We start from the raw sequence: 24,415 nt of genomic DNA, 5'->3' as shown, positions 1-24,415 counted from the left end.
CGGGGGTTGGGGGGTGGAGAGAGAGAGATTCTGAACTTATCCTTTCATAAGGAACACATTCTGGTAATAACAACATTAATCCATTCATAAGGACAGAGACTCATGGCCTAATCATCTCTTAAAAGTTCTATCTCTTAACACTGTTACAACGGTGATTAGGTTTCTGACACACGTTTTTTGGGGGACACATTCAAACCATAGCAATATTTTTTTATTTTACCTTTCTAAAATAGTTATCCTTGATCTTCTCTCAAGTCTGTAGTCCTCATAGCTAGAATATGAAGCTGTCAAGATCTGAGTCAGATATGTCTGACAGAGATTCTTTATTATTATGTTTTTTATGCCCCAGAGCTCTTTGAAAAGCTGATGAAAGCAATGAACCCTTTCCCTAGAAAAAATAAACACACAGATACACACAATTTTGCATAGTCTCTTGGGAGCTCCTTGACTTCCTGGAGACTGGTTTAAGAACTCCTGGAATAGAGCTTGAGATCAGAATGGATGCTCAAGCTCAGAAGTAGAAAGAGGTAGAAGGTGTATTTGGGAAAATGAGTTTTTCTTAATATGGCTTGAGTGTCCACCATGTGCCAAAATGTATTAACTCATTTAATTGTCACAGAAACTCTAAGAGGCAAGAAATTGTTGTTATCCAGGGAACAGGTACAGAGAGGGGACATGCCACTTGCCCAAGGTCACACAGCTGGCAAGAGTTCTAAAGTGATTCCTTTATCCCACACACATAAGGTAAAGGGAATAAAAATAGTTATTGGGGAGAAAATTCCTGGGGGGAAAGAAGTGGCCTCACAAAATCAATGTTTACCTCAGTAGTGAAGCTGAGACATCTGATCATCTGAATCTCTATGGTTGAGAAAATCCTGTTTCAAGAGGAGCCTGGGGAAGGAGTATGTTGCTGAGAAAGGGGAGTGGGACCCCAGAGCAGAGGGGACCTGCATCTTTTCCATTCCTCTTACAAGTTTGGAGATCTGCAAGTCTCATCCATGACCTTCCTATCACCAGGGCATGAGAAATGGCTGTAGGAGGTCTAGAATGAGTGAGACCTGCTGCTGGCCCAGGGCTCCCATGGCCCTAGAAGTATGTGGGATAGTTGTCAGCTTTTCCTCTTGCTCATGAGAGAGAGAGGAAGCCAGCAAGGATTCACAACTGTGGTGAGAGGCTACAGCGGAGGATGTGGAGTGAACCCCCAATAGGGAGTTGAATGGGGTGATACATCTCTAGGGCAGAGGGGTCATGCCCAAGGCCAGGCTAGATAAGACACTAGTAGGAGACTGAGAAAGCTGGGAAGCAAACATCCCCTCTGGGAGGCTGGAGGTGGCATTTGCATAAACACTTCTCCAACCCTCCCCCTCAGCCTAGCAAAGACCCCTGTGGGAGGAAGGGGAACAGAGGGCAACGATCTCAAGTGACTGCCTTTAAATCTGAAGTGCCTGAGGCATCAGCAACCTAGAAGTTACCAGAATACATTTCCTGCAAACAACATAGAAAGTAAATCCAGTTATAGCAAAATGATAGAAATTTTATTTTGCACATTTGAGTGTAGGGTCCTAAAATGGGTACCCGCTACCCAAGTGATGAGCTACTGCCTCTGTTTGTTAACTGCTCTTTACTCCCTCAGCCTCTAGCCTTCTCCTTTCATCCAGCGGTGCTAGAGACCTGGTGTTGATATCCACATTCATAGGCTCTGAGTGATCTGGCATTTTTAAGATGGCAAAGCACTTTTGCATCCTGTGGGCTGTTGTCTGTAGTTCTGGCATATTGCATGCCTGAAGGCAGAGCTAGCACTGCTACCTCCAATACAGATGAGAAAACTGAGACCCAGAGAGATTAATGGTAAGGTTACACAGCAAATTAGAAGGCGTGTAGGACTAAGACCTAGGCTTCCCAACTCCCGGTCCAACTCCTGGGTGGGTCAGGGGTGCAGGTAGATTGCAGAGGATCTGGGATTTGGGGAAGATTCCTGGAATTTAAGCTTGTGCGAGAGGTCATTCCAGGCTTCCCAGCTTAGGGGAGCAGGCCCTGTCCTCCACCTGCAAGGACAAGAATCAGAGACATCTGTGCAGAAGGGATGCTTAGCGGATGACCTCCCTGAGAACTACTCATCCTGGGCTGGCATCCAAAGCAGTCACTTTTGCAGTGGAATCTTGGAATAACAATATCACTCCACACCGGGCCTTGCCCTCACTTTGCAAAGTACTCTCATGTCCTCTCAGAGCCTCCTGAATGCTCTTTGAGGCAGGCCTGGCTACCTTCATTTTATGGATAGGAAAACTGAGGCTCAGACAGAACATGTGGTTTGCCCAGGGTCTTTGCATGGAAATAGGGAGTTGAATGAAAGCTCAGGCTTTCGAGGACAGAGTGAGGCTAGTCTTCCAGCTGGTCCCTTTTCATATATCCTGGAAAGATAAACTGAATGAAAAGAGCTTTCCGTCCTACTTTTCATTTGTGCCAGAAATGACAACATCCCTTTCCCATCCAGCAAGATAACTAAAGACACTAAATCCTGTTTAGAATTTAAAAAACTTTCTACATTTTCCTCTCACTCTGAGATGCTCACAGTCATAAAGAATGTGTTAGACTTGGGCCAACAGCAAGGTTGTTGAGCAAGTGTTCTGCTTTCAGAGGTGGGCCAGCACCACCTTTTGACAAACGTGGACAGAACCCAAATTGTTTATCTCTGTATCCCGTTCTGTTTATGGAGTCCTCAGTAGGTACTCGTGTGACGGATGAATGCATGCATGAACAAACAACCTCTCCTTGGCCTCCTCTGTGCCTCAGTGCCCACCATGGAAGTGTCTTCAGAAATCATCTTATCCAGCTGGCTCCTCTTACAGATGAGGTCCAGAGAGGGTGAGTGACCGGCTGGAGGTCACACAGCAAGTTAGAGGAAACACAGGTGCTGGAGGATTACCTCCCTATTTCAGAGCTCGGCCTGAGATCTCATCCAGCCTGTCTTCTGAACCAGGAGAGCAGCTTTAGCCAGGAGAGAAGAGAGCTGTCCTTTATTGTTTACTTTGCTTTTGAGTCTGGTGCAGCCTTCCAACTGGCATGTTCAGGGTAGCTTCCTGGGCTGTGGGCCGTTTTTGGATTGTGAGATCGATTTCCCCAGAGGCCCAGGGCACATCTGCTACCTGCCTTCACCTGGAGAGGAAAGTGGCTCATTTGGGGAGAGCATGTCCAATCTCTATGTCGAAGTAGCACAGATGCTGCCCCATTTGGGATGTGGAGGTGGGAGGACACATAGCACAGGGATGCAAGTTTGATGGATGGGAAGACCTGGGACAGGCTGTGTTTCCCATGGGTGCGCTGGGAGGAGGGTGATCCAGGCAGGGAACCAGGCAGAGGCCAGCTGATCTTGAGCCGATGGACAACAGCTCGTGGGAGGAGCCAGCCTGCGCAGAGCAGTGGATGTCCACGTGGGCCCCTGTCACAAGGAGAGGTCAGGAGAGAGAAGTGAGTCCTAAGCTGTCTCTGCAGCTTCTCAGCTTTTCCCTCCATGGCTTGGGCAGCCAAGAGTGGGTAATGTGATCCACTTGTTCTGGTTTGCTCAGGACCTTCTGGGTTTAGCTCTGAAAGTCCTGTGTGGACCCATGCGAACCTGGATGGTTGGTTACTGTAGGTGGGGAGAAGTGCATGGTCTGGGGGTTTAAAACCTGGCTTGAGTCTGGTACTTACAATTGTTTGACATGGAAAAGTCACTTTGCCTCTCAGAGCCCAGCTTCTACATTTGCAAAGAATGAATAAATGAGAAATCTCATCTCATGGCATCGCTGTGGGTATGTAAAAACCTTTCACTCTAGGGCAGGGAAGTATTGTCTATTTTGTTTACTGCTCTATCCCGTGTTTAGCACCTGGTGCCCACTCAAAAATACGTGCTGTCTCTGTGAATGGCTCCCTAAATACTTAGGGAGCACTTCGTAGGTGCTAAGCATCCTCTACATCTCAGTTATTTCATCCTCATCAAAAAACTTTATTACATTCTCTGAGGGATAAGGTGACTCTTCCAAGCCACACCTCAGGCAATTCAGAGCTGGGATTTGAACTCAGGCAGTCTGACTCCAGAGCCCGTGTGTGATCCTGTTTTGTAAACTGAGAAGTTTTGCACGGGAAGGACAGGCACCATGATGTTCACTAAGGGAGGAGGACATGAGGACAGACAGGCAGCCACTTGTCCCAGGCCCCACAGTCTTCCAGATTTCTCCTTGCCCCATGCTGTTTCTAATATAATTTTCCTTGCACTTTTTCCTGTAGACAGAGCCCCCGAGGTGCTTCTTCACATTTGGGTCTGACTGGGATATTTCCAGACAATGGCTCCCTCCACCCTACCTTGAGGCCTCAGCCACTTACAGCCACATCCAGATTTGTGGGCAGGGCCACGCTGGCTTCACTCAGCTGCTGTGGAGCCCCCAGGTTGCCAATCTTCTCCTGCTTCCGCCACTTGGCTCGCTGATTCTGGAACCAGATCTGTAATCAGGGAGAAAGGACGGGGATAAGCAAGAGTTTTCCTCCATCTAATACCACTTCCCCCAAATTCATAATAACTACACCTTCCAAGGGACTGCACTTTATAGTTTGTAAAGCTCTGTGGCATCCAGGATGTCTTTGGATCTGGAGGTCAGCTTTCTGAGAGGGAACCGGGGTTTCCACCTTCAATGCCTACAGGGCCAGGGGGCCATGCATGAGTGAAGCAACTGGTGCTGCCCAATTGGGATTGGCGGGGTCTGTGGTGAATAGAGCCAAAATGGGGCAGCTTCTCAGCTCCTGTCAACAGTCACCACGTGGAAATGTGAGTCCGGTGTTGCAGGTTCATACAATCTCCAAAGTGGAATATTGATTTATATGTGAAAGCTTCTGAGTTTTAAACTACTGTGCAGACCAAATGGAAGTCATGTGTGGGTCATCAGTGGGTCACCCCTTTTCAACCCCTGGGGCCTCTTGGCAGGCTGAATATTGGCAGCTCCCTGCATGCCTGAGCAGGTGCTGATGGTCCCTGACTTGTGGCCATTTATCCTTGGTAATTCTGCATAGGCAGGTGTTGAATTCTGGGCTTTGTGGCTGATACAAGGGCTTCCCATTTAGCTAGTGCCTGATTCTAGATGGGAAGAAAAAGGAGAGAAGTCTTAGATATGAGTGGTCCCCAGCCAGAAGGAAAGGATAGAATAAAAAACGGAATGTTGGCCTGATTTTGAATTAGAATGAGTCCATCACATTTGTGGAAAGAAAAAAAGGAGAGCAACTTAGAAAACTATTTTAGAGAGAATGCTAACAGTGCCACAGTCAGATCTGGTGGAACGTCATGTGCTACAGTGGCACTTGCAAAGCTGGGTGCATGTGAAGAGGGCAGGAAATACCTCTAGTGAGTGACAATGGGCTACTGTATTTCTAATCCCGCATGAAGCAATAAACTGCGGTGAAGAGATCACAGATGAGAGATTAGCCTGTTGGTGCTTAAACCAGGTCTCCGACCAAGACCATGAATTCAAGACGTTTTCCACTTCTCTACACTGCCTCCAAAGGGATACCCATGTGTTCTAGATCGGGGGTTGACAAACTGCGGCCTACAGGCTAAATCTGGCCTTCCACCTGTTTTTGAACAGTTCATGAACTAAGAATCATTTTCACATTTTTAAATGGCTAGAAAAAAAAAGAAGGGTAGTATTTTATGACACAGGCAAATTACACAACATTCAAATTTCATGTTCATAAATAAAGTGTGTTTACATATTTTCTGAGGCTGCTTTTGTGCTACCTTGGCCTGGTTGAACAGTTGCTCTGACACTGACAATATACCCTGCAAAGCCTAACATCATTACCATCTGGCTCTTTGCAGAAAGGTTGTTGACCCCTGATCTAGATGGCCAAGACCTATTTTGTGAATGACGCTGCATGGTGAATGACGTTTGGGAACTGTCGCCAAGCGGGGAGGAAGGGTATGGAGCAGATCCATGGTGATCACTGATGCCACTTCACTCCCTTTCCATTCCCAGAGGACAGAAACCATTTTGGAGCTATAGTGACCTCATTTCATGGAAAATAATATTTGGCCAAAATAACTGTACTCACAGGATAAAGCCAACAGAAACTTTTAGATGGGGCAACCCGAAAAGTCCCTGGATATATTGTGTCTCACACATGGTCCCAAGGGCATGGAGGCTGGGGGCTGAGGCAGGGATGGCTGTACCTGCACCCGAGCTTCTGGGAGGTTGATCCTGGCTGCCAGCTGGCTGCGGATGTGAACGTCTGGGTAGTGGGTAAAGTGGAAGATCTTCTCCAGCTCATGCAGCTGCTCAGTGGTGAAGGTGGTACGAACCCTCCGCTTGCTCTTCCTTCCTTCTGCATGGGAGAGGGTCCAAGTTGGGTCAGTGGCCTTGGTGTCAGCACCTAGGCGGGGTTTTTGTGTTGCCTTGTCCTACCCTTCCACCCCACTGCTGCTCCCGAGCCTTGGCCCCTGGCTTCTTGAGCTTGGAGCTTCACAGTATTCTCTTTCCTAAAATCCTCTGCCTCTAGACCGACCCTCACCCACCATGGACAGTGAGGCCAAGTTAACCTTCTAGAAAATCTTCTCTGATTGTGCCTTTCTGCTGCTACATTGCCTTCAATGACTTCCTTTTGTCTACAGCAGGAGATGGCAAACTATGGCTACCAGGCCAAATCTGGCCCACTGTCTGTCTTTAAATAAAGTTTTATTAGAACACAGCTTCTCCCTTTGGTTTACATATTGTCTCTGACAGTTTTTGCACTTTAACAGCAGAATTGAATCATTGCAACAGAGACTGTGTGGCCTGCAAAGACTAAAGTAATTACCACCTGGTTCTTCATAGAAAAAGTGTGTCAGTCTTGGTCTACAAAGTAAAGGCTGAGCTCGATAGCAGTCAAAGCTGTTGACAGCCTGTCTCCAACTCACCTGTCCAGCCTCCATTCTACCCAGGGCTGGCTACATCATTTGTGGGGCCCAGTGCAAGATGAAAATGTGGGGCCTATTGCTCAAAAAGCAGAAAAATAGCTTTTTATTTTTTCCATAGTCTCTTTAATTGTCATAGTGGGTTTTTATTTGCTATTTCATGTCATGCATCCCTCAAAGAGCATAAGCATACTCACAGGGTGAGATTAGGTCTCGCAGGGACCTGGGGACCCACCCTAAGACTTAGAGTCATGGATACCCCATGAAGAAACTTGGTTCCACTCTGCAACTCAGTGATTGACCTCAACCCTCCATGAACCCCTGCCCAGTTCCCTTCCCCACCAAGATGGAGGGAGCAGTAGTTGCTGGGTAGCAGCTGGGAAACAGTTGACCAAGACCATCCTAGAGAAGCTGGGAGGTTATGAGAAGGCATTGATCGCCTCTGGTGCATGCATCACTGTTCCACTGGATTCCACTAATCAGAGATTCAAACATGCAATTACTAAGATTTCAAGATGGTGACAATATGCATTCAATCCCACTCTCAGGGCCTCCTTCTAAGCACAGGGTCCTGAGCATCTGCATTGGCCATACACACACCCATGAAGCCAGCCCTGCCTCCAATACTTTGTTGACCCACACACCTTGCTCATTCAAGTTGGGCTGCTTACCATATCCATAACACATCACGTGTGTGCTTATCACTTTGTTTTTTCTAAGACAACCCCCTCGATCTGGGGTCACTTCTTCTCTCTTGTCTGCAATTCTAACATCTGCTGATTCTTCAGCATCTGCATTCATTCTTATAATCTCCAAAAATTATTTCCTAATCTTTCTACCCCTAGGTAATCTTTCTTACTGGCAATATCTTCATTCCACTTGCTAGCTTTATCATTCATTCATCTACCTTTTTGTTAAGCACATACCTCTTTCTGCCAGGCACAGCACTAGGCAGTGCGTTGCAGAAAAGCTGAAGGCTTGGTCCTTGATTGGAAGCACTCATCATATGGTGAGATAAGGGGTACAGATAGGCTTGCACATGACCTACAATACATGGTGGTCACTGTGCTAACAGAGGGAGGTGGACACCTGCTGGGATTTATCTGTCCAGAAGTGCCTCTTTCCTGGGAACTGCCCTGCCCTCCTTTTGAAAACTGTTCTTCACATACACCAACCAGGTAGTTGTAGTGGGAACTGGATTGGTTCAAGTGTGGGAAACTGAACTGGAACTATTGGAATTCACCCCTGGAAATTTTGTTTTATACAACTAGGAAAGAGAATCAAACCCCTCTAGTGGTACAGTGGTGGTGGATGTGAGAAGTGGGATGAGCTCCATCAACTACCATCTCTCTTGTCATGCTGCTGAAGTTGTTTGCAGGGAGGTGTAGAGCTAATTATGGGATATATTTTGGAGAGAGGCTGTCAGGTGAGATTGATGGATTATCTTTTGGCTGAGATAAACCAGGGACAAAAATTTGGTTTTGGCTTGAGCAAAAGATGTGTGTGTGTGTGTGTGTTCATGTGTTTGTATTATGGGGAAATCAGGTGTTCATTTTGGACATGTTAAATGTGTGATGCCTATTGGCTAGCTAAAGGAAGCTATGGAATAGGAAGGTGCATTGATAAGTTTGGAGCTCAAAGGGGAACTGAGGACTGAGGTTCAAATTAAGGACCTGTCAGCATCTATTTGGCCTTTGTAGTCATGGGAATGAGTATCACATAGGCAGAAAGTATAGGTGGGGAAGAGGACAGGGCCCAGGAGCAAGTCTGCGGTGCCTTCACCATGTAGAGGTTCAGCAGTAGGGAAGGCAACAAAGAGACCGAGGAGGGGAGGCCTCTGAAGGAGGAGGAAAGTGAGGACTGAAAGAAGGCACAGTCAGCTGGGTCCATGCTGCAGAGAGACCAATTATGATAAGGACAGAAAAGTGGTCCTTGAACCTGGCCACACAATGGAGAGTAAGGAAGATTGCCCCATTGGCAGAATGGGAGACTTAACCAGCATTGCCTGTAGCTCCTGGTTGGAGCCAGGTAACAGAGGACATTGGAGGAAGTACCAAACCCGGTGGCAGTGGGTTTGTTTACCTGACCATGGACTTCTGAGGACAGAATTAAAATCCTTGTCTTAATTGGACCGCAGATTGTCCCTGTGATGTGATTTTAGGGATTGTAGAAAAGGCACAAACCCTCTCCCCAGATCATCTTCACTTTTGGGGCCCAGTGGAATTCCTACCATTCTCGCTAACACCTTGCCTCTCCTGATTTTTTCCACATTCCTTGTAAGAAAAACTGCTATTGGGAAATAATTAAGAACCGAGGTACTTCTTGTTCCAGGGTCACTTACACTCATGCTCAGAGAACTCTAAGCCTCCCAGGGAAGGGAGCCTCATATGTCTGCTGTCATCCATCTCTAGGCTGTGAGCCCCTGGAGGGCGGGGACTGTATCTGAGTAGGGACTGTAACTGACTGTATCTGAGACCAGCTGAGGAACTGGCTCCCCGAGAGAGCTTAACAAATATATGTCTTAAATGGATAAAAGTAGAATTCAGGCTCTGCTCTCAATCCTGTTGGACAGAAAAGACTTCCACAGGATTCATCTAAAACTTTATACAATGTCAGATGTCACACATCAGAAAGGATGACTGACGTGAGCTGAAGCTGCTACAAAGGAGGGGTGGGAGTCTGAGCTCCAGCTGAGGTCTTCTGACTCCCACTCAGCCCACTTTCTTTTTACCCCAAATAAGAGAGGTAAAGCCATCACATACTAAGAATTGGAGTAGATACTCAGTGAAAAATAGATTTCACTTCTGAGGGTTTAACACTTGAAGAAATCAACTAACTTGTTTTCTTTCTTGGTGCTTACGATTGATCCTGCTGTCATTGGATAGTAGAAAACCCAGTGAGCTGGACATCAGAAAATCCAAGCTCTGTTCCTGGTTCCACTGTGCAACTTGTGCCACATTCTGGATTCATTATCTGGGCCTCAGTCTCCCCATCAGTACAATGGAGGGGAAGAGAGGCATTGAATGATCAGGTCACTAAGGCAAAATCCACTCTGACATTTATAATCCTCCGTCTCTGGAATGGAGGATGAATGGCTCAAAAGCACTCACCGCAGGCTTGCCTGCAGAACCCGTTTACTTGGTGAAAGGGACAGGGCCAGTGAGATTTCTCTCTGAGAAGCCACCAGGCCCGGTTGCCTCAGTTGTAGAAATGGGATTTCAAGTTTGCTTTTGCTTTCACTCCTTTCTACTCGCCCTCATTTTTGTTGTTAATCCATTTTTATCCTTTCAAAGTACTTTCGCTCACTATTGTGGATTTTTGGAAGCTTCTTGGGAGTCGCAGGCAGTGAGGCTTTGAACATTACTCCCCACTAGAGTGAGTTATTGGCCTGTGACCCACCTCTGTAGGAGAGCCTCATCTCTGCCTCTCCTCCTCTACCCCCTTCCCTCCGTAAGTCCACACTGCCTTTTTAACTTCATGGGTTTTTTAAAAAAGATATTTATTCTATGTTTAGAGCTGGTGTTGTGTTTAAGGGATATAGCTGAAGTCAGTCAGAATTGATGTAGAGAGAAATGGCAGGTGTTAATTCATTCCAAGAGCTCAGTGAATGTCGTCTCTGTAACCAGCACCTAATAGGCACTGAGGGCCAGTCTGCAGGAGTACAAAATGAACAAGCCATGCTTGACAGTATTGGATTTACTCCTTCATTCATTCAGTCAGTCAGCATATTAGATGATAGTAAATGATATAGTGCAGTTCTGTAGGAAGCTGCCAAAAAAAAAAAAAAAAGAAATTACAAAAGGGAAGATTCCAGGTTGACCTGGAAAACTGAGGTGTCAAGGACAGCAAGGAGTTGAGGTCTTCATGGGACTATAGAACTGTGGGACAGAATGTGGGGTGTGGAACCAGAATACAGGAAATGAAATAATATGGAGAACAGAGGAGTAGAAACAGAAGACGGGTCATAACAAAAATAAGCCATCTCCTCCATTTACCCCAGAAGGAAACTCAGGTGAACAAGGATTTATGACTAAAATTAGAATCTATAATAAAATAAATATTTCAAAGCTTCCATTTGTGTAACCAAAGGAGCAGCTTTTAAGACATGATGGGATTTTCCTGTTCCCAAGAGTACTGGAAGAAGGTAATTTAGAGGTGGGGTGAAGAAGGAAAGGATCTAAACTCTGCTCTGCAAAACAACCTGACTGCTGACTTCATGGGGGAGGGGCTGCCTGCCAAGTCATAGCCTGGTGAGAAAAATATGTTTTCTCATTAGCGTTGAACTTCACATGCTCAGGATAAATGTTTGTCCTTGAGAGGTGATGCTGCTGCTGCTGCTGCTGCTGATGATGTTGTGCCTGTGTCTCCCAGTTTTAGTGGCCTCTGTTGGAATAAGGAGGGGTGCCTAAAATTCATACTGGTGAGGAATTATGACTGGAAAGACCCAATCAGAAGGCCAAGAGCAGTTTTGGGAGAGACAGATAGACTTCAGCCTGGAGTCATGGAAATGAGGTTAGAGCAGTGTCCAAGGGGGCAGCTCAGGAATGATGAAGGTCAGCACTTCAACTTTCCTACAGGAAAAGAGGAGGCTGTGAGGGTGCCAGGAAGGCTGATGCTTGGGTTACAGGCCACAGAGAGTTACAAATAAGGGAACAAGGTGGGAGAAGGCAGAACAGCATAATATGGAACGGAGAAGAAGGTAGAATGCAGTTCAGCATGTAGAATTTTGGAAACTCGTTATTAGACAAGAGGCTGGAAAATACAAGCTCATGAAGAGGCTGGAAAATACAAGCTCATTGATGGCCCTGGCCCATGCATAGGATAGGATTCTCAATCACCAGGAGAAACCAGGGTGTTCTGGGTCCCTGCTAAGAGGGGACACTTCTGAGGCAGCATGGATCATCCTGGAAGGAGAACTGGATCAGGAGTGAGAAAACCCTTGGGTTCCCGTCCAGCCCAGCATCTCCCTACCAGGTTCTGGGCAGAGAAGCTGAGAAGCAGGTGGTCACAGCCCAGCCTACCTGGGGAGTGGGCATGTGGGGACAACAGTGGAGGGGGATGGAGGCAGCAGGGAACTGCCACCCTTTTCAAGTTGCTCCTTTCCCTGTTGTTAATGGTGCAAGCTGTGACTCACACTTTAATAGGTCTTCAAAGAGAATGAATCAGCAGAACTTAATTAAACCTGAGCCATTTAGCACATCGATCATAAGAAATACACAATTTACACAGGTGATTAGGCCACCTAATTATAAACTGATGTTTCTCTTCGCTCAGCGCCCTCCCCTGATTGCTTCTTCTCTGGGGTCTGCTAATTGGTCCTGGTTGAGCAGCTAAAGGCCCGGGTGACTTTGCCGCTGGGCAGTCTCTGGAAATGGGCCTCATCCTTGTCTTCTGAAAACAGTGGGTTCACCATGGAGGACACCCAGGGCCCCCTTTGCAGCCCTCCCGTAGGCTGGGGACACCTCCTGACACACGAAGGTGGGGTGCAGGGCAGGAGTCTCCCCATGGCTGACCTGCGCTGGCCTCATTTCGATAGTCAGACCACAGACTTTCTTTGGCTCCCTGTGCCCACAGGGAACAAGGCAAGCTCCTTAGCATGGCGTTCAAGGCCTTTCCCATTCCATCTTTCTAGCATCATCTGCTTTCCCTCAATTGTCATTTCCATAATTTTAGTCCCACCTGAACATTTCCAGATTCCCCAAATCAGCTATGCACTTTTATTTTCCAGGTCCTTGTTCTGCGCTCCCTGAGTCTGGAATTCCTTGTCCTCCTCCTTTGCCTGGTGAACTCCTACTCATCCGTCAAAGCTCAAATCAATCAAATATTTCTTTATGAGGTCTGTTGTGAATCTCCTGGTTGAAACACAATAGGTTTTTTTTTTTTTTTTTTTTTTTTTTTAATTTAAGAGTGCGAAATTTCAGCTGACAACAAACTGGCTTCCATATTTGTAAAAAAAAATTTTCTATGAGTCTCTATGAGTCAATCAATCAAAATATCTGTAGTGATTATTACTGGATGTTGAGATGGTAGAATTATAGTTACATTTCTTTTACCTTTTTATGTGTATTTTCTATTTTTCTGTAATACACAGGAACTTCTTGTGTAAATAAATAATGAAATAAAACAGCAAGGTGGAAAGAGATGAGAATAAAGAAATCACTGGAACAATTAGGAGGAGACCCTTGAGAAACTCACCAGAAAGTGAGTGCCACTCCCTGGGGTGACTGGCTTAGCACTCTCTAGGCAGTGTGAAGCTTGCATCTTCCATACCTGTGGTCTCACTTTCATAATATTTTGTATGTATGAATTTTAGCATATGTACTCCCCCCACCACACACCCACACATACCCACACTCACCCATACTTTTTACTTACGTATTTAAAAAAATTTTTGTTTCTTCCTTTTTTTATTTTAAAGCAACTGTACCCTTTGTTTAAAGGAAATCATAAGGAAACCCTACAAAACAAACAGCAGTAAAGCTCCTTTATTGAAGTGTGTGTGGGGCCCACTCCATCTTCCCTTCATCCAAGGCCGCTCTGGTCATGCATCTCAATGAAAGCCTGAAGTTCCCAAAACATTTTAAAATCTAAGGCTTAAAAAATGCTGATGTGCATATATAAAGGCCAAAGTTCTTGGCTTGACACACCTGACCTTCTGTCTACCTTACCTCTTTCATCTCTTGTGACTATGCTCCATGAATTTTAGACTCCAGCCACTCAATTTTGTTGTTTCTCAAAGGATTATTCCTTTTTATACCTCTTGGGTGCTTCACAGGCTTTCCTTTTCCTGGCATGTCCTGTCCCCTTCTCTGCCTGATTCCATCTCAAAAGCCACTGCTTCTCTGAAGGGCTGTCTCTGATGGTGTTATGCAGAGTTCATTATTGCCTCTTCTGTGTTCTAAAGCACTTTGTTAGGTTTGTATATCGTATTTGTATTATGACAATGTGACTAATGATAATGCGTTTAGGTCTGGTGAGATTAAACATGAAGCATGGGCACAGATTATTGGGACAGGGTAGCAGTGGGTTGATTTCATGTGCTATAATATTTCAACATTTCTAACTCCCTTCCTTGCTGGGAGGTTGTGTGCATGCGTGCGTGTGTTGCATGCATGCATGTGTGTGTGTGCACATGTGTGTTTATGCTTCAGACCCTCTCCACTTCCTCTCCAATCTATACTGTGTTGATGCAGGGGAATAATCAGACAACACAAGCTGTGCAGTCAGGGGATGTTTCAAGGTGTGACACAGGAAGTGTCCTAGAACTTGTTCCTGTTCAATGGGGAAATCCATGTTTAGTTATCCTTCTTGCCAAGAACTAAGGAGGAATTTAATTGTTCTCTTTACTTAAATACCTACAGAAGGCTGACCAAGGTGGCAAAAGTGCAGAATGCCCAGGTTAGAGATCTACAAAGCCACAGGGCTTTGCAAACAGGAGGAAGAGACATTTCTGGCCAACAAATTATTAACAACTGCCTCCTTACAAGGAGTGGGGAGGAAACCTCTTTAGCAACACACCACTGATAAAGAAACTTGAGGGTTCCATATATGGAGACTAAAATGATGTACGAAGAGTTCTAAGGGTCCTGAAATAAGGAACCATCATCCCAGCATGGAACAGTGAAGTAGGAGGGGAACAGCAAGATGAAGACTCCAGACAAGGCCCAAGCACACACAGCTGCTCCAGCCACACCCTCTGGTCTCAGTTGACTGGTTTGGAGGTGGACATCTCACTCAAGCTCGGCCAATGGGTGTCCCTCCTCTGGGGCTTTTGAACATGGGATTTTAGAGAGCTTGAGGATGTCACTGGAGGCTGATGTAACTCTTGGAGCTATTGGAAGCTATTAGGAGAATGCCAATTAGCAGCAAGAAAGAGGTGAGCTAACATGCAGAGAGAAACAGCTGCAGAGACTTGATGACATTATTGGTTCTGGATCCCATCATGGCTGAAGTTGCTTATCATTCTGCCCTTCACGTGGCTTAGTCTGGGAAGTGATTTCTTAATTTTCTCCAAGGCAATACATGTCCCTCTCCATTTTAGCTAGCCTAAGATAATTTTTGTCAATTGGAACCAAAGAGCTCTCATTAATACTGATCACTGTACACTTTCCTGTCGAAAATTTGAAAATGGTTCTTCATTCCCCTAGGAATACAAAGCAAAAATAAAAATCTCTACCATAGCCTACAAGGCCAGCATGGGCTGGCTCCTTTCTGGCTCCTAGGCCTCAAATTGTATCCTTGGACATCACCTATTAATAGGCCCTTGCCCTTGGGGCTCCCTCCATGTGGAATGCCCTCCCTTCGACCCTACTTAGTCTTCAGATTACAGACCGACCACAACTTCTCTGGGAAGCATTTTCTGACCTCCCTGGCAGACCAAACTCCCATGGAATAGTCCCTTGGAGTACCAAGTCACCATCTCCCCAGCACTTGCCACAATTGTAATTGTACTTTCATTTGTGATTATGTGATGGTTATTTGTCTCACCTGCTGTCAGATCAGTGGCAGCATTAGATTCTCCTAGGAAAAACAAACTCAGGGATCCCATTGATTCTACATTATGGTGAGTATGAATAATAATAGAAATAAAGTACACAATAAATGTTATGTGCTGGAATCATCCTGAAACCATTTCCCCACCCACCATCCATGGAAAAATCATCTTCCATAAAACCGGCCAAAAAGGTTTGGGGACCACTGCTCTACACCATCTCCAGCACCCAACTCAGTACCGTAGTGGCTGTCAGATGGGTTTGCAACTTCATGGACACTGCTCCTCTCAAATTCTCCTTAAGTGGGCCCAGCTTGGTGACTCATTTCTAATGAATGAATTGCAGTGAAAGCGATGTGATGTAATTTCTCAGGCTAAGTCCTAAAAGGAAGCTGCTTCCACTTGGCTGTCCCTCGAGGACTGTTTACTTTGAGAAAGGCTATCTGTCATTTTGTGAGGACACTCAAGCAGCATGTGGAGGGCCCTATATAGGGAAGAACTGGGTCCTCCCACCAGTGGCTGTTACCAGCTCACTAGCCATGTAAGTGAACCACCAAGGACATAAATCTTTTATTCCAGTCCAGCCTCCAGATGACTGCAACCCCAAATAATATCTTTACTGCAATCTTATGAGGGACCCTGAGCCAGAACCACCCAGTTAAGTTACTCCCAAATTCCTGATCCACAAAACTGAGTGAGATGATAAATATTTATTATTTTAAGCCACTAAGTTTTGGGATGATTTGTTGTGCAATAGGTATGCCTGGCACTCTGTAGATATTCAGTGGCTATTTGTTGCCTGTCTGGATAAATAATACAGTGGGTAAATCAAACTTAAATTATAGCCAATGTTTTAAGCCTCCTCCTCTGCCCATTTGGATTTCTCCTAGCTCTGACATTCTGGGCCCTATGATTGTAGTTGATATTGTCAATGGCTGGCTTGTATCACCCAGACCTTTCCGTGCTCCATATCTACTTCTTACTGCCAGGGTTTGTCTTTAGGGATCAAATCTTTGGATAATTCTAGGGAGTATGTTTGCTCCATTTCCCAAAGGATTTGAGATTCAGTTACTCATAGGGGCCACTGGTTTAATAACACACGCTTTATTCATTGCCTCCCCTTCCTTGTGTTATTCCACTACTTCCTTGCATGTCCCATATCAACTACCTGTGCTCAGATCCTTTCTTTAGGGTCTGCTTTTTTGGGGGACCCCACACTAATACCATGCTCTTTTTTGCAGGTAGGGGCCATGCCTTGTACTTTCTTGTGCTCCCACAGGGCCTGAGACTGAGCCAGGTTCTCAATTCTAGAACCAGTCTCCCAGTATCCCTGTAGGAAGGTCCCCATAGCTCTGGTGCCAGGAACTAAGAGATGGAGTCCATTGGAGGAAGACCAAAGCACACTTCTCTTGAGGAAGTGCCCGTTTTTAACTCCACATCCTTCTGCCCTGTTCTCATCTGCTCTGATGGGAGCTCCTGGGTCTACCTGGGTAAGAGCCAGAGCTGTTAATCACCAGGTGATGAGATACACACAGGCCTTAGTCACAGCCTCAAACCAGGGCTGCCTCTCCCAGTTCCCATAGCAGAGCAGCTGTCTTTGATTTCAGGTAGTTCAGGGGAGGAGGAGGGCTACGGAAAGGAGGGAGAAGAGAGGGAGGAGGAGAGGAGAAAGAAGTGAGGAACAGGGAAGGAAAAGGACCCTCTCTCCAGAGGCGCCTGACCCAGGGTACCTCTCCCTTTCTTGTGGGATCCTTTCTGCTACTTCTCCCAGTCTCCTGAGACAGCACTGAAGAGGCCCTTTCTCTCCGACTGGGAGCTGACAGTTGTTGATCTGTCTTTGCCAGGAATTTTGCTCCAAATAGTCTTTGTAGATATAATTAAGGCTCTGGGCATAAGATCATTGCTGATTTAGGGTGGGCCCTAAATCCAATGACAGGTGTCCTTATAAGAGAAAGGGACATTACACACACACACGGCAAGGCTGTGAGAAGATGGAGGCAAAGTGGAGTGATGCGTCTACAAGTCAAAGAAGAATAAAGGTTGCTGGAACCACCAGAAACTACGAGAGAGGCATGGATCAGATTTTCCCTTGGAGCCTCCAGAAGGAGCTATCTCTGCCAATACCTGGATTTCAGACTTCTGGCTTTCTGAATGGTAGGAGAATACATTTCTGTGTTTTAAGCCACTCAGGTTGTGGTAATTTGTTACAACAGCCATAGAAAATTAATACAGGGAGGAAGAGGGGAAAGAAGAGGAAGAGGTGGCAGGAGGAGCAGTGATTTCTAAATGGCAAAGATGCCAAAGCATTTAAAGGGCAAGAAAGGTTTGGAATTTGGAGAGGAGCTGCCTGCACATCGAAGGTAGACAGGGCCGGGGAGGGTGTGATGGGAGGTGAGCCTGGGACGAACAGGGCCAGTCTGGGAAGGACTTTGAGTGCCACACTAATGTGTCAGGGTCATGTCCTTGAACTGCAGCATGAGGGCCAAATCTGGCCCAACCCCTGTTTTTGTATATAAAGTTTTATTGGAACATAAGCCTACCCATTTATTTACACATTGTCTACAGATGAGTTTCAGCTGTGATAGAAGAGTTGCATAATTGTGACAGAGACCATCTGACCATCAAAGCTTAAAATTACCATCTGTTCCTTTGCAGAAAAACATTGCTGTCCCTTGCTACAGGATGCTTCTCAAATGCCAAGAATTCTACCATGCCCCTGGCCACCTCCACCAGACAAGATGGGCAGAAGGCAGCACTGCCCCAAGGTGGCACTGCCAGGGACTTCCATCCCCCTCCAGGTGAGTAGTCACTGCATCTTGTTTTATTCACCTTCACCTCCCCAGCCCCCAGCCTGGCCCAGAGTAAGTGCTCAGTGATTAATCGCTGACTTAATGAATAGATGGTGAGCAGGCAAGGGAAGATACCTGGGTTCCCCACAGGCCAGGCAGTCCATACTGGTTTACCCACTGGGGTGGTCTCTCTTCCTTGTCAATTTTCTATCACCTTTCCCCTGGGGCCTATGATTTCCCCACAAAGGATTATCAGTGGTAGAGATGCAAAGATGGTCTCCCTCTCTCTCTTCCCAGGGTCTGAGCTTTCAGTATAAAGAGGCTTCCTCCTGACTGGGTCTCCCTTAACTTTGGAGGGTCCTGAGTTTTGGAGGGCTTCCCTCTCCTTGGAGGAGAGAGCAGGAGGCTGGGTGTAGAATCTTTTCAGATAAAGAGGTCCTCTTGGATTTTCCCATTGACTTTTAAGACCTGGGAGGGTCCAACCTATAGATCATGAAGGTCCCTGCAGGAATGGGAAGATGTCAGGGGGGACCTTGGTGCCTACCATGAGAAATGAGGACAGTAGAGCACTACACTAGCCTTGGAGCCCAGATAACTAGCCTGGCCCCATCTCTTGCATGTACTGGCTCTGTAGCTTGGAACAAACCACTTCACCTTATTGAGTCTCAGCTTCCTCAAAGGACCACTTCCTTGGGCCACCAACATCAGAATCATTTGGGAGAGCTTGTTAGAATGCAGATTCCTGGGGCTTTTGACTTAAGAGTCAGAGTCTTGGTTGCTGGGCCTGACAGGCTGCATTTTAATAAGATCCCTAGGTGAGATGGCAAGGGTTGTCTGTGAGCCAGTCTAGGAAGCCTTTTAAATGTTAAGTGGAGACAAAGAGGAACTTATTCCTCTATCATTATTCTTGGGGCAGGAGAGGGTGTTGCTATTTCTGGTCCTGTTGTTCTCTGCTGAGGGGTCCTGCACAAAAGGAGGGACATAAAACAGGGAAGTAGAGAAGCATCAGCCAGCAGCAGTAAGCACAGGGCTGGGCATGAGGGCTCCTGTGAGGGTAGGGAGAGGCCTTCCAGTCTCTCTGCTCCTGCCCTGCCTGGGATCATGACCATCCTTTCTACAGGGAGAAAGATTCTACAGTGGAAAATCACCACAAGGGAATCCTGCAAGGTTTTTCAGCAACTAATTTGTTGTTAAGTTGGTCATGGCATGTCAGAGCTGGGAGAGACCTTATGAATATTCTAGCCCTGCTCTTTCATGTTACAGGTGGCGAGATTGAGGCCAGAGAGGGAAGTGACTGGCTTGAGGTCCTCCCGTGCACTGGGGCCAGATCTGGGCTTAGAGGGCAGATTTCCTGAAACCCTGCCCTCCTCACCCAGTGTGTTTCACAGACTCCAGCTCATTTGCAATTTCTGCAGGTTTCTTTTATATAGTTTCTGGCAAGTTCATATCCCATCTGTATTATTTGTTTAGCATTTTCCCAAATAGACTTTTGTGTTTGACTCAAATAATAAATGTATTTTAAAATAATACCTTATATCATGATCATACACGGGTAACAGTGTCTTTCATCATAAATACAAGGTTAGTATAGAAGTAATTACAGGACTATTGAGCTAGATCATCTTTATCTACATACCCACCGAGGTCATCTTGAGAGCCGCCAGTGGGATCCTCTCCAAGCTTTCAGAAATGCCGAATTCCAGCATAGTGGGAGACGGATGGATTTAAACTATGTTCAGGAATAATCTACAGTAGATGGTCTAAGGCCACCAGGGTTCAATTCTAGTGCTCATTACTCACATAGTTTTTGTGGGGGATTTATCTTCTCTTCTTGGTTTCATCATCTGTAAGTTGGGCTCCCAAGTGTGACAGTGAGATGGGAAAATGGCCACAAAAGTGCTGTGGAAGGAATATACCACCATCTGATGTCACCACCACTAGTCTGGTCAGCACATACTGGGGTCTGTTCTGGGACCAGATGGATAGCTGACAAGGAACATGCCAGAATCTTCCGTGGAGGCCTAGAAAGAGTGGTTTCCTTTCTGAAGCCTGCCGTCATCGGGCTAGGGGAAGGGAAGCTTCTCTGGTAGGAAAAGCGAGACCTCTCTCTCATGACACAGGGTGATCATAGATTTATACAACTGCAGGAGGAGAGACTCAGGACCCCAATGGAAATGTTCCTATGAATCTTTAATGGACTGGAAGATATTAATGAACTTCCAAAAATTAAGCTAGAGACCCTTTGCCTTTGGAAAACTCAGCTATAGGGAAACACACCAGGCTCCTTCCTGCCTGCAGACACACAGCCCTCCTGGTCTTCCTCATGCCTGCAGCTGAGTGCTACCCCTCATCAGCTCCCTCCATGGGAGACTTGCCTCGTTGGTGGGGATGTGGAGTTCTATTTATGGCAGGTAATGACATTAAGGGCTCCCTGAGCTTCCTTTCCAGCATTTTCTTGGATTAAAAGGGGTGAAAAGGGGAGAGAACTGAGAACCTCATGTGAGATATTCCAGGCTCAGTGACAGTCAGACTGACAAGGCCCTTGAGACATCGCCAGCTTCGCCATTTCTTATTCCTTCACCCAGGTGTTTTGCTGAGAATAAACCTGAGGCTGCAGTGGACAGGGACTTTTCTGAGGTCACACAGCAGGCCAAGGTAGAGCTAAGACTCACATCCTGGGTTCCTGACTGTTAGCAGGTGTGTGCGTCCACCCCAATGCCCCAGTGCGGCTTTCCTCCCTTCCTCAAGCCGGCTCTCGATCTACCTGGTCACTGTTATCTGGGGACATGCCTTGGGGTGGCCACTGGCTTGGGGAAGGTGATCAGGGTGGACAGACTTTTCCCAAGCCAAAGTTTTGGCCCCTGGGCAAAGCTTCAGCCTCTGGAAGTTGTGCAGACTGAACTTGGCTTATGAGGAGGAGATTGTGCTGGGCCCAGCAGGGATTTGGGGGAGTCAGAGCCAGGTCCTGATAGCGGGGCTTCTGTTTACCAGCTATGTAACTTGGGGACATTATCCTCCTCTTCTCTTTCACAGATGAGTTTTCTTATCTGTCCAGTTTTGATAATCGTGCTTTTCTACTGAAATTAAAAGAGAATGCCTATGACATTGTCAATGCTGAATAAATGGTAACTAGCATTCTTAGCCGGGGCCTGGTTACAATAACAAGCCCCAGGTCCCTGCATTCTGCAGCTAACTGAGCCTTGGTGTCTGCAGCTGAAAAGCACAGTTTTGGGTTAGATTGAAAGGTATATCAGGAAACCAGCCCAGAGCCAGGTCTTGCTCTGAATTTTAGAGTCCTCTATCCAGTTAATATGGACGGAGAAGCTTTTTCTCTGCCTGAGCCCAGCTGGGTCTTGGAGACCAGGAAACAGAAAGAAATGATCCGAAGACACTTACCCTGGGGCTGGTCCTTTGGAGGCTTTTCTAGCCCAGAGCCTGAGGCTGCAGCTTCTCCGGGGCCCTCTTCACCTGGCCCTTCTGGTCTGTCCATATCACTCCTCCTGGCAGGCCTCTTTAGGATCGCCTCGATGGAGAAGGACAGGCCCAGCTTCTTCGGGGCCTCACAGCACCCCAAGCTATTTCTCTCCATACCCCTGAAGAGAGCAGGGCCCACCTCAGCACACATTGAGGGGCTCAGGGGTGACTCTGTGTAGGCCAAGGAGGGTGCCAGTGGAGAGTGGCGTACTTCCTCCCTTGAACCTCCTGGGGTCAAGAGGGCGCGTGGAGGTGAAGAACAGAGAGCCTCCAGTTAGATGATCCAAACAGGATTTCGTGTCCACAGGGACTTCCATGGGCAGGTCACAGCAGAAGAGCTGGAAGGAATGGTATCCTGTGCCCACGGCTCAGCCCTTACCAGTTTGACATCAAAGGAGTCACCATGGCTGAATTGGGGTTCAATCTTCCAGAGAAGGGTCTTCTCGGACACAGTTGCCTGCACAATCACCAGGTTAGGCCAGGATCCCTGAGGTCACCGCCCAGTGGCGAACAAAGAGAAGAGGGAGAAACAATAAGGCACAGGAAAGAGGAGGTCAGTCTCCAGAGGAGGTTTGGAGGCAGGGGTCCACCTTTGCCCTTTCTCTGGCTTCTGGCCCTTTCCTGTGGCTCTAGCCAGCCTTTAGGAGGAGGTTGGAGTGCCACCCTTGGCCTCAGGTGGCCAATTCAGTCCTGGGCTTTACTGCAGCTTGAGGGGTCTTCCCAGACACCCATCTTTACTTCCTTCAGTTCTGCTGCTTCCAGACTCCAGAATGTACCTTCAGTGCATCAGTGCTCCTGCTGTCCTGCAGGTGGAGGCTGAGGAAAGGGGGTCCCTGGGTGCTGCCAGGCCTGTCTGTTCTCTGTGCCAGGGCTGGGCTGAGCTGTGGGTCTGATTCTTCTCAGGTGCCTCTGGGCTGGCCCTGGCTTTTTTTCTGTTCTATTTTCCCTGACGTCACTTCACATGCGAAGCCCTCTCTCCACAGGCGCCTGACCCAGGGTACCTCTCCCTTCCTTGTGGGGTCCTTTCTGCTGTTTCTCCCAGTCTCCTGAGACAGAACTGAAGAGGCCCTTTCTCTCTGACTGGGAGCTGACAGTTGTTGATCTGTCCTTGCCTGGAATTTTGCTCCAAATTACTGTGTAACCAAGGAGGAGGGGGCAGTAAAATAGGCTGATAAGAGAAAAACTCTCCACACCCCTTAAGGCTGGGGATGCAGGTGTCAGGGTAGAAAAGTGGCAGGAGGCAGTGGGGATCTGAAGGACAGGTATTGGAGGCCCCAGGGAGGGGCTGTGCTGTTGAACTGGCCAGAGCAGGGGAAGGGAAGGTAGGAGCAGAATGGCCAGGAAGTGTACCCAGGCCCAATAAAACATGTTTACTCAGCCAGGAGAGCCTGTGGTCATGTGTGGGGGAGGCTGGGCTGAGGTGCAGTCTGCTGGCTGTCAGCCTTAGGCATTCATTTGCTCTCAGATGTGCTTTCCATGGCTTGCAAATATCAGATCAGGAAAAGCATTCCAGGGCTTTCTGATATGGGGAAACTGAGGTCCAGACCAAGGAGGTACAGAAAATGTGATGGCAGGGCTTGATCACAGCACTCCCCTGGGGATGTCCATGATGCCATGCTGGCCACAAGGAGCCAATTTGCACAGGAGGGATGGATACCCTGGCAGAGACTGTGAATGTAAATTTGGATGTTAGAATCCAGATCTTCTCATAGAGGGCAGGGGTGGGAGGTGAAGGGTAGGGAAAGTTGGTCTCCACTCCCTGAGAAGAGTGAGTCAGGAGAGAGAGGGACTCACCCTGAGAGAGGGAACAGGTAAAGATGCCCCATTTTAGGAGCTCTGCCCCTTGGAAGTGTCAGGCTGTCTGATTTAGTTAGGGGGAGAATAGGCTCTGCTGCAGTAACAAGTAAACCCTATAGTCTTGGGAGTGTAATAGCTCACCCACATCACATTCTAATGTAGTCATTTAGGGACCCAGATTCCTTTCAAACAGTGATGCCACCATTCTCCAATCATAGGCTCCAAGTTTTCTGGGGAAAGGGAGACAGCAAAGGAGAATTTTTTTTTTTTTAATTTTAAGTTCTGGGATACATGTGCAGAATGTGCAGGTTTGTTACATAGGTATACATGTGCCTTGGTGCTTTGCTGTACCTGTCACCCCATCATCTAGGTTTAAGTCCCGCGTGCATTAGGTATTTGTCCTAATGCTCTCCCTCCCCTTGCCCCCAACCCCTTGACTGGCCCCAGTGTGTATTTTTCCCCTCCCTGTGTCCATGTGTTCTCATTGTTCAACTCCCACCTATGAGTGAGAACATGCAGTATTTGGTTTTCTGTTGAAAGGAGAAATTTTGATGAGTCAGAAGTGGAAGTGGTTGATAGACCTTCTGCTCACATTCTGTGGCCAGAGGGAGTCACATGACCCTGCTTAGACCTATCCCTTTCTTACGGCTGGACAGGGGAGTTTCCCTGCCAGCAGAAAAATGAACCAGTTTGTTGACTTTTGCAGTGAAGACGCCAGAGTCCCCTAGAAGTCAGGCCCACCATTGGTCCGTGGAAGGGGTTGTTGGATGGGAGGACAAGGTTCCTTACACTCAGGGCAGAGGAAGCTCTGATGGGTACTTGAGATGCTTGGTCAAGAGCAAGGACAGGATCTTTGGGGGTGGAAGTGGCAGAGGCAAAAAGAGAGAGGCGATGGATCCCTTTCTCTCTGCTAGGCCTCATACCTGCAGCTGTGTGCTCACCGTTTCA

The 24,415-nt window shown here is 47.1% G+C and overlaps 1 protein-coding gene across 1 annotated transcript; it reads right to left on the bottom strand.

The window, feature by feature from the left end:
- Positions 1-1,513: 1,513 nt before the first annotated feature.
- ISX (intestine specific homeobox) lies at positions 1,514-22,752 on the bottom strand. The gene is made up of 5 exons (XM_019018132.4): positions 22,447-22,752; positions 21,593-22,157; positions 6,197-6,348; positions 4,363-4,479; positions 1,514-3,439 (listed from the first exon to the last, which is right to left on the bottom strand). The coding sequence occupies exons 2-5, from the start codon at positions 21,819-21,821 to the stop codon at positions 3,200-3,202; spliced, it is 738 nt and encodes a 245-aa protein (XP_018873677.1). The 5' UTR covers positions 21,822-22,157; positions 22,447-22,752; the 3' UTR covers positions 1,514-3,199.
- Between the last annotated feature and the right edge of the window lie 1,663 nt (positions 22,753-24,415).

Source organism: Gorilla gorilla, chromosome 23 (genome assembly GCF_029281585.2).
Source record: "Gorilla gorilla gorilla isolate KB3781 chromosome 23, NHGRI_mGorGor1-v2.1_pri, whole genome shotgun sequence".
In the NCBI taxonomy this organism is placed as follows: domain Eukaryota; kingdom Metazoa; phylum Chordata; class Mammalia; order Primates; family Hominidae; genus Gorilla; species Gorilla gorilla.
Note: the sequence above shows the minus strand (reverse complement) of the source record. Positions and strands in the feature narration are given on the sequence as shown.

What these genes read in the sequence shown, in the direction of transcription:
- ISX (XM_019018132.4), bottom strand. Translation starts at nt 21,821, where the DNA reads ATGTGTGCTGAGGTGGGCCCTGCTCTCTTCAGGGGTATGGAGAGAAAT. An exon ending in TCCAAAGGACCAGCCCCAGG is followed by an intron (nt 6,349 to 21,592) that starts GTAAGTGTCTTC and finishes TCTCCCATGCAG; the next exon opens with AAGGAAGGAAGAGCAAGCGG. An exon ending in CCACAAATCTGGATGTGGCT is followed by an intron (nt 3,440 to 4,362) that starts GTAAGTGGCTGA and finishes TCCTTGTGACAG; the next exon opens with GGGCCCACGTGGACATCCAC.